Source organism: Triticum dicoccoides, chromosome 4A, assembly GCF_002162155.2.
Source record: "Triticum dicoccoides isolate Atlit2015 ecotype Zavitan chromosome 4A, WEW_v2.0, whole genome shotgun sequence".
NCBI lineage: Eukaryota > Viridiplantae > Streptophyta > Magnoliopsida > Poales > Poaceae > Triticum > Triticum dicoccoides.
The window spans coordinates 511,897,858-511,914,241 of record NC_041386.1 but is presented as its reverse complement, the minus strand read 5'-3'; the positions used below and the strand labels follow the sequence as shown (position 1 = coordinate 511,914,241).

General features: G+C 48.7%; 1 protein-coding gene across 1 annotated transcript; it reads left to right on the top strand.

Moving 5' to 3' along the window:
* Positions 1–5,318: 5,318 nt before the first annotated feature.
* On the top strand, positions 5,319–9,333 carry LOC119286474 (lipase-like PAD4). Its single transcript, XM_037565854.1, has 4 exons — positions 5,319–5,459; positions 5,654–6,032; positions 7,446–8,638; positions 8,764–9,333. The coding sequence occupies exons 1-4, from the start codon at positions 5,434–5,436 to the stop codon at positions 9,119–9,121; spliced, it is 1,956 nt and encodes a 651-aa protein (XP_037421751.1). The 5' UTR covers positions 5,319–5,433; the 3' UTR covers positions 9,122–9,333.
* Positions 9,334–16,384: the final 7,051 nt, after the last annotated feature.

Here is a 16,384-nt window from a genome sequence, read left to right as displayed (position 1 = left end):
TAGTTCAATGAGATATATGTTGTTTAATTACCAAAACCACCTGGGGATTAGCTGCACTTTCAATATCTGAGTCCTGGTAGTTTGGTATGTCGTCTTTAACAAATGCGAACATGTCCCAAAATTGCTTGGTCGATTTGTCAGGCCGTTGCCTTACCTAGGTGAGATCCCAGACATCGGGGGGGGGGGCCCGGATTATTGGGGCAATACTCGATGTGGGAGGTGGGTGGGAGAGGAATTTCGATCTCTATGGACCGTGGGGTTGATGCCATGATGTTTTCAGCCCGCAAAGGGCGCGCGACCGCCGGACCGACCGAGCCGACTTGAAGAACAGACTCGTCAGTGGTTTCTGGCCCGCCGTTGTCGGAATCACGTTCCAGGAAGTACCTCGAACCTTCGCCCTTTACGGGGAGTTTAGTTGGGGGGAGAAAGGTCGTGGATCGTTTCTTGCTCGTGAATGAGAAAGTGTGTCTCCGCGATGGGAGTTTTAGGCATGGAAACAGTCCCTTGGAGATTGGATTCATTGATCGACGAACCCATCGATCCTTTCTTGATCTTCACAGTGGAACTCTCAATGAAAGTACCATTGTCAGTGTGAAATCCGGTAGACCTCGGGGTAGGGGGTCCCGAGCTGTGGATCTCAGATCGATGGTAATAGGAACATGGGAGGCAATGTTTACCCAGGTTCGGCCCCTCTTGATGGAGGTGTATCAAGTACAGAGTTGATCTACCTCATGATCGTAAGTTGTGTTCGAACTATAGGGCTAGGTGAATGTAATTGTGATCCGGTCCCCTCTACAGGCTAAACCCCTTGGCTTACATACATGCCAGGTAGGGTATCTAGGGTTACATGGTCGGTATCCAGGAGATCATATGGAGGCGGCATGATATGTCTTGGAGTATACGTCAAGTCTCCGGGAGGTGCAGTCTTGATCCATCGTGCATCTAACAGAGTCCACCTCGAAGAGAATGGGGCCCCACCGGCCCATCCGAAGACTACGGGCCGTCTGAGTTAGTATCCCCACTTCTGGGACATCATCACCGTGATCATATCATGATGTGCCTGGACAGACGATGATGGATACCGTATAATGAATGGGCCCAAAGAGTATCTCCCCATTGTCGGAGGAGCAAATCTCAGTCTTGAATTATCAAGTCACTTGACATATTTTTAAATGTACCTGAAAGTTACCATTATGATAACCCTTTTACAAGTAACGCTGGGAAACCCAAAGTAACCATCTAGTATGAAGGTCCACAATATTCTCATGGTCCAAGGGCGTGGGTATATTTTAACATATAACATGAAAATATCGACAACAATGTTGACGATTTGATCTTGCAGTTATTTCATAAGTTGGGTCTGTCCAACACCACTATTCTGCTAACAATGTGTTATCATTATTGTCAAGATCCTTGTTTTGTTTAAAAATGCCCACGATCAGGAAAACATGATCATCTGCAGTACATGAACTAGTCTTAGAGGCGAGACAAGGGATCTACTTGATGTTTATCTTTCCATGTATGCAACTGAGTTTTCCTCCGAATATCATATTCTAGAACCATTGAAATTATAACATAGAAACATAAACTTAATTATAAACCTGAAAAGAAATAATAATGTTTTATTATTTCTTGTAGGGCATATTTCCAATAGGAACAAGGTGGGTCTGATGCCAACTGTTGGCCTGAGCTATGGACTCCGGCGAAGCCAAAGACACACATAAAGATCTCGTCGAGGAGATTTTGCGTTGTGTAATTGTGTGCAACCTTTTGTTTTCTTCTTCCATTTATTTAGAAATAAAAATGATCGTGTTGATTGTGTTGATACGTCTCCAACATATCTACTTCTCTAAAAACTTTTGGTATTGTTTTTGCCTCTAATTTTCATAATTTGAATGAAACTAACACGGGTTGATGTTGTTTTCAACATAACCGCCCTGATGTTATTTTTATGGAGAAATAAAAGTGGTCAGAATCGAACGAGGATTTTTGGAGAATTATTTCAAAATATTTAATAATTTATGGAGAGGAAATGGACTGGAGGGGAGTCACCTGGCCTTGGCACGACTAGGTGGAGCCCCCTAGGGCGCGCCATGGGGGGCGTGTGTTGGGGAACGTAGCAGAAATTCAAAATTTTCTACGCATCACCAAGATCAATCTATGGAGTAATCTAGCAACGAGGGGAAGGAGAGTGCATCTACATACCCTTGTAGATCGCTAAGCGGAAGCGTTCAAGTGAACGGGGTTGATGGAGTCGTACTCGTCGTGATCCAAATCACCGATGATCCTAGTGCCGAACGGACGGCACCTCCTTGTTCAACACACGTACAGCCCGGTGACGTCTCCTACGCCTTGATCCAGCAAGGGGAGAAGGAGAGGTTGGGGAAGACTCCATCCAGCAGCAACACGACGGCGTGGTGGTGGTGGAGGAGCGCGGGACTCCAGCAGGGCTTCGCCAAGCACTACGAGAGACGAGGAGGAAGAGAGGTAGGGCTGCGCCAAGAGGGAGAGGATCTCGTGTGTCTTGCAGCCTCCAATACCTCAAGTATATATAGGGGAAGGGGAGGGGCTGCGCCCCCACCTAGGGTTCCCTCCCTAGGGGTGGAGGCAGCCCCCAGATCCCATCTGGGTGGCGGCCACAAGGGGAAGAGGGGGAGGCGCACCTGGGGTGGGCCTTAGGGCCCATCTGCCCTAGGGTTTGCCCCCTCCCCTCTTGGAGGCGCCTTGGGCCTTGGTGGGAGGCGCCCCAGCCCACCTAGGGGCTGGTCCCTTCCCACTATTGGCCCATGTAGGCCTCCGGGGCTGGTGGCCCCACCTGGTGGACCCCCGGACCCATCCGGTGGTCCCGGTACACTATCGGTGATGCCCGAAACACTTTCGGTGGCCAAAACCATACTTCCTATATATTAATCTTTACCTCAGGACCATTCTGGAACTCCTCGTGATGTCCGGGATCTCATCCGGGACTCCGAACAACATTCGGTAACCGCGTACATACTTTCCCTATAACCCTAGCGTCATCGAACCTTAAGTGTGTAGACCCTACGGGTTCGGGAACCATGCAGACATGACTGAGACAACTCTCCGGCCAATAACCAACAACGGGATCTGGATACCCATGTTGGCTCCCACATGCTCCACGATGATCTCATCGAATGAACCACGATGTCAAGGATTCAATCAATCCCGCATACAATTCCCTTTGTCTATCGGTACGGTACTTGCCCGAGATTCGATCGTCGGTATCCCGATACCTTGTTCAATCTCGTTACCGGCAAGTCTCTTTACTCGTTCCGTAACACATCATCCCGTGATCAACTCCTTGGTCACATTGTGCACATTATGATGATGTCCTACCGAGTGGGCCCAGAGATACCTCTCCGTTACACGGAGCGACAAATCCCAGTCTCGATTCGTGCCAACCCAACAGATACTTTCGGAGATACCTGTAGTGTAACTTTATAGCCACCCAGTTATGTTGTGATGTTTGGCACACCCAAAGCACTCCTACGGTATCCGGGAGTTGCACAATCTCATGGTCTAAGGAAACGATACTTGACATTAGAAAAGCTTTAGCATACGAACTACACGATCTTTGTGCTAGGCTTAGGATTGGGTCTTGTCCATCACATCATTCTCCTAATGATGTGATCCCGTTATCAACGACATCCAATGTCCATGGTCAGGAAACCGTAACCATCTATTGATCAACGAGCTAGTCAACTAGAGGCTTACTAGGGACATGGTGTTGTCTATGTATCCACACATGTATCTGAGTTTCCTATCAATACAATTCTAGCATGGATAATAAACGATTATCATGAACAAGGAAATATAATAATAACCAATTTATTATTGCCTCTAGGGCATATTTCCAACAGCGTGTGGCCCCCCTAGTTACCGCCTTACAACAATTCCACCGCCATAAATTCACATATACACAAGAAAAATCACGGAAGCTTTCCATGATACGGAAACGCCCCAACCTCTTGTTCTTCCTTTGGAGATCTGATATGGAGTCTGTTTCTGACTCCGGAGAGGGAGATTCGTCGCCATCGTCATCGTCACCCTTCTCCAACAACAATTCTATGATGCTTCCACCCTTGTGTGAGTATTCCCATGTAGGCACATTGAGGTAGATAACAATTGGATGAGAATTCTTATGTAATCGATGTCTGATTTGTTAGGGTTTGATGCCTAGTATCCACTATGTTATGAGATTATTATTGCTATGACTTTGATATGTTTAATGCTTGTCACTAGGATCCGAGTGCCATGATTTCAGATCCGAACTCTCTATGTTTTCATGAATATATTTGTGTTTTTATCTTACATGCAAGTTGTATGCACATGCTATCGTTCTGAACCTTAGACTCCAAAGTGACAATAATTGGGATATCGATGGAAATGACTTTACCTTGAGGATTACATGTATTCACCGCATGTTAGTGCTTTGTTTCGGTTCTCTATTAAAAGAAGCATCTTAATTACTATTTTCACTAGGATCCCGATGCCACGGGAGGGTAGAAGAATAGATGTTATGCAAGTTCTTACCGCAAGCACGTACAACTATTTATGAAATGCATGTCTACAAATGATTGATGAATTGAAGCTAATTTGTTGTTGCTCTATGTTATGACCATTCCATATTGAATCTCATATGAACAAAACCCACAATCTACTTCCATACCTACGCTTTATTTACTGTTGCTCCCGTTACAATTACTACTACTGTCGCACTTTGTTACTACTCTGCAATCTACTGCCACTGTATCATTACTGCTACCATATTAGAGCATCTTCAATAGCTTGTCTATATGGATGTCTATACTCGTTTTTCACGACGTGAGCCCAAAACAAGCGTCCAACAACTTGTCTATATGGTCGTTCAAATATATACATCCTCTAAATCGACCTCGACAATGTTCACGCCTGGACAATGTGAAGGCGCCGTCTAAACTCAGCTGCGGCCACGATGTTTTGCTCTCCCCAGCGATGGACCACCTGTCACGGTCCCTGTATATAGACGTTCTGATGCAAAACTGAACATGTATACGAGGAATCCTTTTAGACCATTGTCTATATGAATATATAGACATCCAAATATACACATGCTATCGGAGATGCTCTTACTTTTCTAATAATAAATTATTGGAAGCAAGTTATCTATTCAGATGCAAGTTATCCACCATTTCTTTAAAAAAATTGCATTTTCCCTACGAGAGGACTAGGAAAAAAAATCTGGGCCTTTAAATGCAAAGTCGACGAAATATTTGACCAGAGCGGTGATAGAAATTGCAGCTCCCTTGCCCGGCTGCCCCCACCACACCAGAGCGCGGAGGCCACGCAAAGTAAACTTGACCGCTTCCTCTCCTAACCCTTCTCTCGCTCTCCCCAGCGCCGCCCCATTTCCGGGAAGCTCGCCCGCCTGCCATGGAAGACGCCGAAGAAAATTCCATGTAAGTTCCTCCGATTTTCTTCCATAACTTTTCTCTCTTCTCAGCACATATATAACTACTTCCCGGCGCACTCGACGCACAAAGGCTTGGCCGCTTTCGCTTCTCCCGATCCCGCCCTGATTTGGTGGTAGAAAAGGAGAGGAATTTGGGAGAGAGATGTATAGAGGAGCTGAAAATGCGTGTGCGCTTTGAAGGTTCGAGACCAGCCATGTCCTCGGCGCGCTGCTGGCCTCGTCGCCGCTGCTGGCGCACGCCTGGGACCGGTGCGCGGCCGCCGCCGCGATGGGCGCCGCCTCCTCCGGGTTCGCGCACGGCGACGGCGGCGGGGACGGGGGGACGGTGTACGTGGCCTTCTCCGGCCTGCAGGCCGCGCTGTCGGTTGCGCGCCCGGCGGTGGCGAGCGGCGCCGACGTCTTCGCGCCGGTCGGCCTCGCCGGCGACGCTACCGGCGCGCGGGCCTTCCCGCAGCTGGCGGCCGCCGAGCCGGACGCGGCCGCCGCCGGGGAGCGTATCGCCGTGCAGGCGCTGGCTCTGCGGTGCTTCTTGAAATTGTGCGGCTCCCCTGAGTTCCAGGTAAATTAGTCAATCAATTAGCCGAGAATTTCTCATCAATCAGCATTTAATCGAGTGTTTATCTCCTGAATTTCCCAGATTAATCATTTTTTCTTGTGATGATTGTTAGCGTGATGATCTGATATTTTTTTGGTTCTGGTCCTTTGGGCCAAGTTATGGTGATGTTGATGCGCCTGTCTTTAGTTGGTTGGTATGTCCCTGTGTTCACACTTAAAAGACTTCAGACTGCAGACATCAGTAGATGAGATAATGTACTACTACTTGATTATATTATGACAGTGTCAATTATTTGAGATTTCACTCGATAATAACTTAACAGCTTAACTGGGACAATAAATTTAATAACATTGTGGCTTGTGGAGTAATGAAACAAAAACTAAATCATTTGTTAGAAAGAAAACCAAATCTAAAGGTTGCATGTGAGATTGCCGTTGACTTAACCTTCTTTGTTTATTGTAGTGCCGTCTGAAATTGATTTTGTGTTGCGGCAGGCTAGTTCAGTGCATATCTTCTCCTTTCTGTGTGATTTTTTTACGATCAGTTTGGTGCCTTTGGCATAGAGTTTGTAAGTTCATCGAAAAGATCCAATCTCTATCAAACTTGGCGGCCAGCTTGAGATGCTGTGCGCCTGTCCACTTTATGTCACTGCAAACAAAAAGTACGGCACAGATGGCGCATTACGCATCACCCAACCAAGACTGTATGCTATTGCTATTTTGTTGTCACTTGCATGCAAGGAATTTTGGTGTGACCCACGGGCAACAGATGAGGATGATTGAGAGCAGCATGGAAGTATATATACCATACGGCTTTATTTGGAACGCATGAATTTGCTGGGAATTTTATGCAGTAATTTCACATGAAGTGGATGCAACAACTGCATTCCCATTAGAGTCGGGGGAAATTTCCGTGTTCTGGATGAGGGCTGCATCTAGAGCATTTATGAAATTCAGTGGTCCATGAAGAATAATAGTGCGTAGTTTACTGTCATCCAGAGTACATGCTGATTTTGATGAGATATACTCTTCATGGGCTGTCCAGATGTGAACAACTTTTTTTGAATTTGGTTATAATTACGTAGTATCATTTTACTCGGTCAGCAGGCATACGACCTTAATTGTTTCTTGACAAGTTCAGTAATGCTTCAAAGATCTTCACCTGTCTTCATCTGGTGCTATAATTCTCGTATCTTTCTTGCTATTCTAAATAAAATTTGTGGCCTGTTCCTTACTTATGAATCAATCTGGATGTTTATATTCTCCTTGATCTTTCTCCTGAAAATAGTATTTGCTATTTGCAGTTATGCATCAGAAGATTTTTTTTTCTTTTCTAGCTCAGTATTGTAGTGGTTTGATGCTTTTTCATTGCTGAAAATTGTTTCTTACTCATTGCATTCGGTTAATGACAATACAGATGCTGCTAAATCAGATCCAGGGCAAGGCAGTGGTGTTCACCGGCCACTCACTTGGTGGAGCCATCGCCGCTCTTGCGGCGCTGCACTACCTCTGCATCTCATCGTTAAGCTCGCCATGCAGTCCATCTCCTCCTGTGCTGTGTGTCACATTCGGGAGCCCACTGATCGGCAACAGGGCCCTGTCCAGGGCCATCCTGCGCGAGCGGTGGGGCGGCAACTTCTGTAATGTCGTCTCACAGCACGACGTCGTCCCGAGGCTCCTCTTCTGCCCCCTAGACGCTATCCCTGTGCGCGTCATCATCGGTATGCAGCTGCAGCAATGGCCAGGACACACTCACAACACGGGTGTAATGACCACTCGTGTTGTGGACGCCGAGCAGGATGGGCTGCGTCAACTGATACAGGCGCATGTCCGCACGGTTGCCATGGAGCAGAAGCTCGTGGACCCAGAGTCGCGAGGCGGGAGCCCTTATCGTCCGTTCGGGGCCTACGTGCTGTGCTCGCCGGAAGGTGCAGTGTGCGTTGACAACTCAACAGCGGCAGTCCAGATGCTCTATGCCACATTTGCCGCTTGCTACGCGCGGGGCAACACGACATCCCTGGAGGCCGCACACTCTTGCTACGGCGATCTTGTGCTGAAAATGCCACAGAACTTGCTCCTCAAGCGGCGCCCGCATGCCATGGACGTGTTGGCGTCCATGTCCAACTCCAACTACGACGCTGGCATCTCCCTGGCTATGGAGGCCTCCGGCATTGGCAGCGAGGCAATGGAGGCCACGACGACGCGATACTGGCTGAAGGCGTCTAAGCGAGCGGGTCGCAGCCCAAGCTTGAACTGCGCGGGACTCTCAACACGGCTGGGGCGGATCACTCCATGCCGGGCACAGGTCGAGTGGTACAAGGCATCATTCGACGGCGACATGGGGTACTATGACGCATTCAAGCAACGGAGGTCACCTAAGAAGTTCAACATGGCCGACATGTGTCGTATCAAGCTGGGCCAGTTTTGGGATGGTGTGCTCGCAATGCTCGACAACAGCCAGCTGCCGCACGACTTCCATCGCCGGGCCAAGTGGGTGAATGCCGCCCGGTTCTACCAGCTCCTCGTCGAGCCACTGGACATCGCAGACTATCACCGCAAGAACTTCCACAAGACCAGAGGCGGCTACATCACCCATGGCCGGGACAGCAGGTACTCCCTCCGATCCATAACAAGTGTCGCAGTTTTGAACTAAGATTGAGGGGGAGTATGTTGGAGCTGCATACACCATTTGTTCATGCTTGGTCAGTGAGCTCACAGAGATCTACACTTCACAGGTATGAGCTGTTCGACAAGTGGTGGAAGGAGAAGGGAGCCTTCACTGGTACGAGCACCGGCGACACGGCTGCCACAGCGAGGAGCAAGTACGCCGGGCTGACTCAGGATCCATGCTTCTGGGCGAGGGTGGAAGAGGCATGGGATCAGACTGAAAGCGCCCAGGCTGAGCAAGACGTGGCGATGTTGGCGATGAAGCTCGGGAGGCTGCGGGAGTTCGAGCGGTACGCCAGGGAGCTGGTGGAGAGCAAGGAGGTGTCGATCGACGTCCTTGCGCCGCAGTCCAGCTACACCCGCTGGGTGGAGGAGTGGAAGAAGCTCTTGCTCAGAGACGAAGCCAGAACAGCGTCCTTGTTTTAGTTCTGATGATGAATTAGCTGGAGCAGCTCAAGAATTCTATTTTTTTTTTGCCACTAGTTTTAGGTAACTTAGTATAGCCCTCGTATAGGCGGTTGTAAATACGCGTAGGCTTGCAGACCGCAGTGGCACTGCATTATGTTGTTGTATCAGTTCTTGCATCTTGATGCTGATTTATTCAGTTGTTTCTTCTTCAAGGCCATCGTTGATCTGCATTATTGAGCATCTGGGTGGTATAGTGTCCCTGTATGATCAGCGTCTGATATCAAACTTTGCATGACACCGTGATACCGCATCGCAAATTCAAATCTGCAAGTTTTAAAAAAATTCCAACATGTGTCTACAATCCCTAAATTTCAAATCTAAATTAAAACTACACATCGTGAAACAAAAAAAGCAAAGGGATTGTAACACATGTATCTTGTGAATATTCAAATTTTCAGATTTTTTTTGAGAACTTCTAAATTAATATTTGGAGACATGTATTCTAAATGAAGCAAACTGTGAGATGAGTCTTTCGAATCGAAAGGCGACATTTTTGCCATGATGCTTACAGTATTCTAGATCATCGAAATCTTCAACGCCACTCACTGCACTGATGGAATCTCTCTGTCGCAACTGAACAGCTTAAGAGAAATTACAGGGTTTTTACTCAGGAAGAACGAAGAATTTTTGGAAAACGCTGTCACAAACTTACAGACTACAGCATTCTGAATCAAAATGACATTTTGGAACACAGAACATATCTGATTGACAACGAAGCGATTCAGTGATCATCAGCCACAGTGTTGCTTGTATTCAGCGCTGATGTGCATATGTCAGGAACAGACTAATATCAGCACCTAGGAAAATGCCATGTCGCCGGCGCCTCCTCGCCCTTGCACGATCCTCTAGGAAGCGGCGAGCGGACCGACTCATCACTCATGTCGAATATCGCGTACGAGCTCGGCGCGCTCGGCGCATGCTTCCAGTACCACTGGCAACGGTCGTCATCCAGGAAGAAGATGCAGTTCCCCTTCAGATTGTACTGGGACGCACAGACAGACTTGGAGCATCTTGGCCCAAGAAACAGCACCTGGTCGTCCCCCACGCTCCTCTTCTCAACCCACTGAGACGACTGAAAGTCTGCCTCACACACCTCGAATTCAAACCGTACTGCTCTGATCTCGAACCTGGTGTGGCTGCCGGCAGGTGTGTTGCCATAGATGGTCCCGCGGACCAGCACCAGAGCGCCGCGGGATTCAGCCAGGTATGTGTCAAATACGAGGAGGAAACCCGGGAACCGCCTGAAGGGCCAGGGAGGACCCTCGATGATGCGCTCGATCCGGGAAATGAGTAGGCTGCCATTGTCACTGTCCTCCTCGACATCGATAACGTAAAGGTTCCTCCATCCATCAACAATGAGCAACTTGCCTCCGTGGAGAATTATGTCAAGGGACCTGTCGTAGCCAAGCGCACTTACAAACCATAGGTCACCTCCCGGTCGGCACACCGCAAGGGTGCGGAGGTCCCCAACGTCAACGATGGCGGCAACAAGGAGCTCTGAGCACATGATTACCTTGTATATTGACATGGTTGCATTCAGGTCCAGACAAATGTAGCGTATGCTGTGACCGTTGATAACTTCGTCAGGCTCCTCGATGGGGTCGTACATGTCTAGGTCAGGGAGCTTCAAGGTGGCCTCAGAGAAGGTGTCTACGAGGTAGCAGATGTCGTCACATGCAAAGACAAGCCACTCACCGCAGGAACTGTGGAATTCGGCACCGTTGGGGATCTGGAAGGATTCACTGTGGGGTAAGGTGAAGAAGGTTCCACCGGGGAGTATGAACCGCGGCAATGGCGGAGGCAGCTGATGCTGCCTTGCGGAGGCGCACCAATGGCGGCATACAGCTGCGAAACGGATGCGGTCAGAGTGGGCAGGGAGGCGGAGGAGGACCAGGCCAGCAAGCTCTGGTGGTATGTCCGACCATGATCGCTGGTACCTTGCCATGCTGCTGCTTCCAGGAATCTGCTTCAGAACAAAAAATGGGGGACTCTTAACAGGGAGTCATATTGTATCATTGCAAAATGAATCACAGTAATCTGGATTAGGCAGTATGAAACATCAGGAATAGGCGATTAGATGTGCTCCAGTGCTATGTGGGTGAAATTGAATGACTAATTTAGTGCCTCTGTTTCGAAGTGTGAAGTCCATTTTCACTGTCCAACTTTCATCTTCAAGCTAAAATTTCCATTTATTGTTATTCAAGTGGTTATATAATCACAACCAAAAGAAAGTGTTCAATCCAATGGTGCCAATTTCCTGTAATACAACTCACATACTATCATACTCCATTTCTAAATCAGAGGGAATATTATTTCTACATCGAGCAGGCTTTATGTCCATTTTGTGCAGTTCTTATAATCGCTCTTCTCTGCTAATAACTGAATGAGATTCAATTTATTTTTCTCCTTCACCTCCTTTCCACACCAAGAAAGTGCACACATACAAACACGGTTGGCCGTCTAAGAGATAATGATCATTGATCAATATGATTCTCTTTTTCTGGCTAATACGAGCAGTCACAATCCATCAGTTCCACCCGTTAATCTGGGACCAAATCAAACCCTAGGTAGCAGCAAAACGAGCTGCAACATTTACCGGAGACGACGACGCTAAACCAACCAGCGAGGGCAAGCTATCTGGAATCTGCCGGATGAAAATATGCTGATTTGGCGTTACCTCTACGACTTACGTTCCTCGACGGCGACATGCATCCGCCACCGGCCCACCGCTGATCTAGCCGCCGCCGGTTCGCGCGTGAGGCCGTGTGCTCTGTACGACTGTGCCGGTGTACAGTTTTTTCTTCTGAGACAATCCGGTGTACAGGTACAAAGGCTTCAGAAAATGGGCTGTAAAACTGGAATTAGGCTGGGTGCGGTGTCTGCTGGGCTTGAGGCATCTTTGGGCCTACTCGCCGTCAGGTTTGGACTGGACCTTTGAGAAAAGAGTCTGCATCTGGGAAGGCCGAGAAAACGCTCGACGCGCCCTCTGGAAGGCCGAGAAGATGTATGGGTGAACCACTTCCTACAAAACTGGGACCTAATATAAACATGCATTTTGAAAGAACTATACTAAATTGACACTTCGGTAAAAGATGGGTAATTTCTGTTAGCTACCATGGCAATTTTAGTGTTTAGTCCATGCCATTTTTATTAAGTAGACAATGACATATTCAATTTAGGTAGCATGGTATTTTTATTCTTTCAGAGCATTACAATTTTAACAGTTAGACCATGGCAATTTTAATTTAGATAGCAATGACATTTCTTACTCTTTAGAGCATGACCATTTTTTGTGTCCTAACTCATGGCATTTTATAAAAAATATTTATGTTCACATGCCAAATTCATTTTGGACCCTGAAAAGTGGTGTCAATTTTTTTTCTAATTCATGGCAAAGTTTTTTTGTAGTTTTTTGCACTGTCACATGGCATTTTTGTACTGATCCATGGAAAAAAATAAAGAAAAAATGTTTTAATAAACATGTCAAGTTTTTGCACAGTGACACGGCATGAAACATTTTTTTTGTTTTGTGAAAGAAAAAACCAACACAGTTTGGCCCAGTTTTCTTGATTTTGTTTTCAGTTTCAGGCCTTTTTTGTTGCTTTAAAAAAACTTTTTATTGTTGCTATAAAGCTGTGCCTTTTTTTTCCTCAGTTTTTGGCACGTGATGTGTGGTTCGCTGTGGGGATTCTTTCCAGCGAACGTAAAACGTTCGATGGTTCCCTCCTTCTGAGGAAACGATTTGTTCGCGCGAGGGGCTTCCCGCGGGAACATTCCCGAGTTAATTATTCACGTCCATCGAAAAAGCTAGCGTGTAATCCTCATCAAAAAACAAAAACTAGCGTCGAAAATAATTAAGAAGGAAAGAGAGGTTGCCGTCATCGATCGATCACGAAATTGCGGCAATCCCGCGAGGGCTTGTATCTCGGTTCGCTTGCATGCGATCGTGGCTGCCCTACGACGACGAGTACGACGCCGCCAAGGCCGGCCGGCCGGTGCCGATCGAATTGGCGATGACCACCATGGACTCCCTCAAGGACGACAACGTGGAGGAGATCCTGCTCCGCCTCCCATCGTGGGCCTCCCTCGGAAACGCCGTGCGCGCCTCCGCCGCGTCGCCTCCAGCCCCGGCTTCCTCCGCTGCTTCCGCGCACGCCACGCCTCGTCGTCGCCCCACAGCTTCCTCGGCGTCTTCTCCCGCTGGCAACCCTCCGGCCTCCCCCTCTTCCACCTCGCCGGCCCAGCCCGGTCCGACCCCGGCCTCGTCGCCATCGCGCACGCCGGCGACTTCCTGCTCGCCCGCCTCGAGGACGACCCGGGGTGGCCGCCTCCTCCTCTCCAGAGGCAGAGGAAGATCCCTCTCCGTCTACGACCCCGTCTCTCTCTGCCGCGTCGACATAGACCGCCCGCACCACGACCCCTTTCCGGACGGCTACATCGCCGACGCCAACTGCCTGGTCGACGACGACGGCGACGCTTCCTTCCGCATGGTCTCCCTGCAGGTAGACGATCGCCGCAGGCTGCGGGCCGTCGAGTACGACTCCAAAGCACACGGGTGGCGCTTCCACCCTTGGGCGGCGGACACCGTCACGCCGCCCCCGGCGTACCAGACGATGTACGCGGCCGGGCTCATGTTCTGGAACCACGACGGGGACACCGCCGGGGCCTCGTCGCTCTTGCTCGACACCCGCACGAGGGACTTCTCCATGCTCCCTCTCCCGGCAACCATTTCGGAGGCGGGCTCGAATACCACAAGGTACTCCATCGGAGAGACCGACGACGGCAAGTGCTGCCTTGTGTGCGTCAAGGACCGCCGGCTGCAACTGTGGCTGCTCAAGGAGAACCGTGGTGGTCGCAACCGCAATATTTGGGTGTTCGAGAAGGAAAAGCCATGGTTCAAGCTGCTTGGCGGATTTTGCCAGGTGCAGCACGTCGGGAAGGTGGTCGCCGGACTGGTCATCGTTTGGGCAGGCAATCCCTCTGATGGCGGCGGGGAGTCGTTTCATCAATCATCATTATGCCATTGACATAAAGAGCCTCAGCCTCAAGGCCAAGCTTTCCGTTGTTGGAGGTGGAACGGTGGTTCATCCTTTCATACTACCATATCCGCCTGCTGGGTTCTTGACGCCTGCCACGCCACACACGCCTCAGATGGATATTTGCAAAGGTATGTATATATGTGTGTGAATCTCATTTTTCTGGTGTCTACTTACTGTCTAGATCAGCTTGCTAGGAAATATATATGTGTGTGATCAGTAGTTGCAAAAATTAATCAAATCGGTGCTTGCCATAATATTTTCAATCAAACTGGATTACGATTAGTTCTGTTAGATGGACATCGTGCATCATGCATGCATGTATGCAGAATTCTGAGAATAAAATTCTTCATCATCTAAAAATGGCTGGGCTGGTAATTCCTAAACTGAATTGACAATATATAGTACTCCCTATGTAAACTAATATAAGATCTTAGTATTAGTTTACAAGGGAGCACCAGCTGCAATGACAGTATATATAATGAATATTCTTTGAATATTTTTGGAGTGGATCGAATTTTGAGCAGAAAACTAACATGTTTACTGCATGTGCTTCATTAACATTTGCAGATAATGAGACGCAACAAGAACCGTCTTCTTCCAGGAAACGTAGGAACGCCCTCCCGCCCACCCTTGAGCTCCTTCAGCCGCCCATCATCACCATCTCCGACGACGCTAGCACCGTGGCGGCCTCCGCTGCTCCCAGAGCCGCCGCGCCCTCTCCTTGCCGCAGCTCGCGCATCCAGAAGTTATACAACGGGGCATGTGTTGGCTCCATTGGGCGCTTCTCCAAGCGCAAAGCCGCTGTTAGCTCCTCTGACAGCGGGATGGTGAACCGCTCATGCTCCTCCTCCTCCAGGCGGAAGAAGACCAAGGTTCAGCACGCGGCTTCCAATGCTGCGACCTGAACATCGACGCCATCCTCACTGGTGCGTCTCAGAGCTCTTCGGCGGGCATCCGCGACTGCTCGGACTCTTCTGCATCCTCCAGGTCAACCCCATGGCTAGCCGTCACCACTGCGATCACTCATTTGAGGTTGTTGCATTATGCATGCATTTCAGGAGAATCAAGTCTTTTGGCTTCAGTCTCTTCCGTCAGGTCATGTTTAATCAGTGTCAGGTTTCATGTTTAAGTAGTGTCAGGTTTCAGTTAAGCTTTCTCTTAGAGAAACCCTCTGCATGTGCTGGCCAGCCGCACTTCACGCGCTTGTATCTGCATCCTTTGCATCGTATCCAAGTGTTATTCATCCGCGCTTCAATCGCTTGAATCTGCATCCATGCACGCTCTGCCAAGTTCAGTTTCGGATCAACATGCAAATTTTGACATGAAAAGTCCAGGCGTCGTCGTATTAATTGGGCTATGATGGATGGAAAGCTTCAACAGCTGGATCAGAGACCATGTGATGGATGATATTTGATATTGCTAACCGCAGCTTCACATGGTCGAATGAGAGGCGTGAGCCAACACTAGTAAAGTTGCACACTGGACAGGGTTTTAGTTAACGCTAACCGAAAGCTGAGCTTTCTTCAGACTACAGCCACAGCAATTGCAGCAACAACTTCTGACCACACTCCCGTACGTCGCAGTAGATTTCAACAAGGAAACACCCAAGAGGAGAGTGGATGTCCTGCACGCAGCGCATCCACGGCTGCGCGTTCGCGTGGTGATGCGTGCAGGTTGATTTGCAAAACGGGTAAAGCGGAGATACATCGCTGATACAGATAAATACACTGCCTCTCGTCCGTGCAGTGGGCTCGGGCCGTTGTACCTTCTGACATGGGAGAGGGACGTGTTTTTCTGCTCCACGGGCCCGGTGGTTGTGCCAGCCGTAGATGCGCTGCGTGCAGCGATGGACTTCTCCACCCAAGAGCAAACTCTTCAGGTTTGAGAATCATTGGCTTGAGATTGAGGAGGTAAGACCGTAAGAGAGATTGTTTCAAATGGGTGATGGGCGTTCCTCCCTGATCGGTTTCAAAATGACAAGGATCAGGGCTGCTATTCGAAAGTGTCTGGAGAAATGTCAACTGCATCCAAGGGAAATCCAGGGCCGGGCACTTACATCAATGTAAGCTCCTTGCGATTCGGCACAATCAGTACTGATAATTGTTGTTGGCTTCGTTTTATGATGAAATGAGACCGGAGGAAACCCCTCTTTTCCAAAAAAATTTAAAATAAATACTAGAAG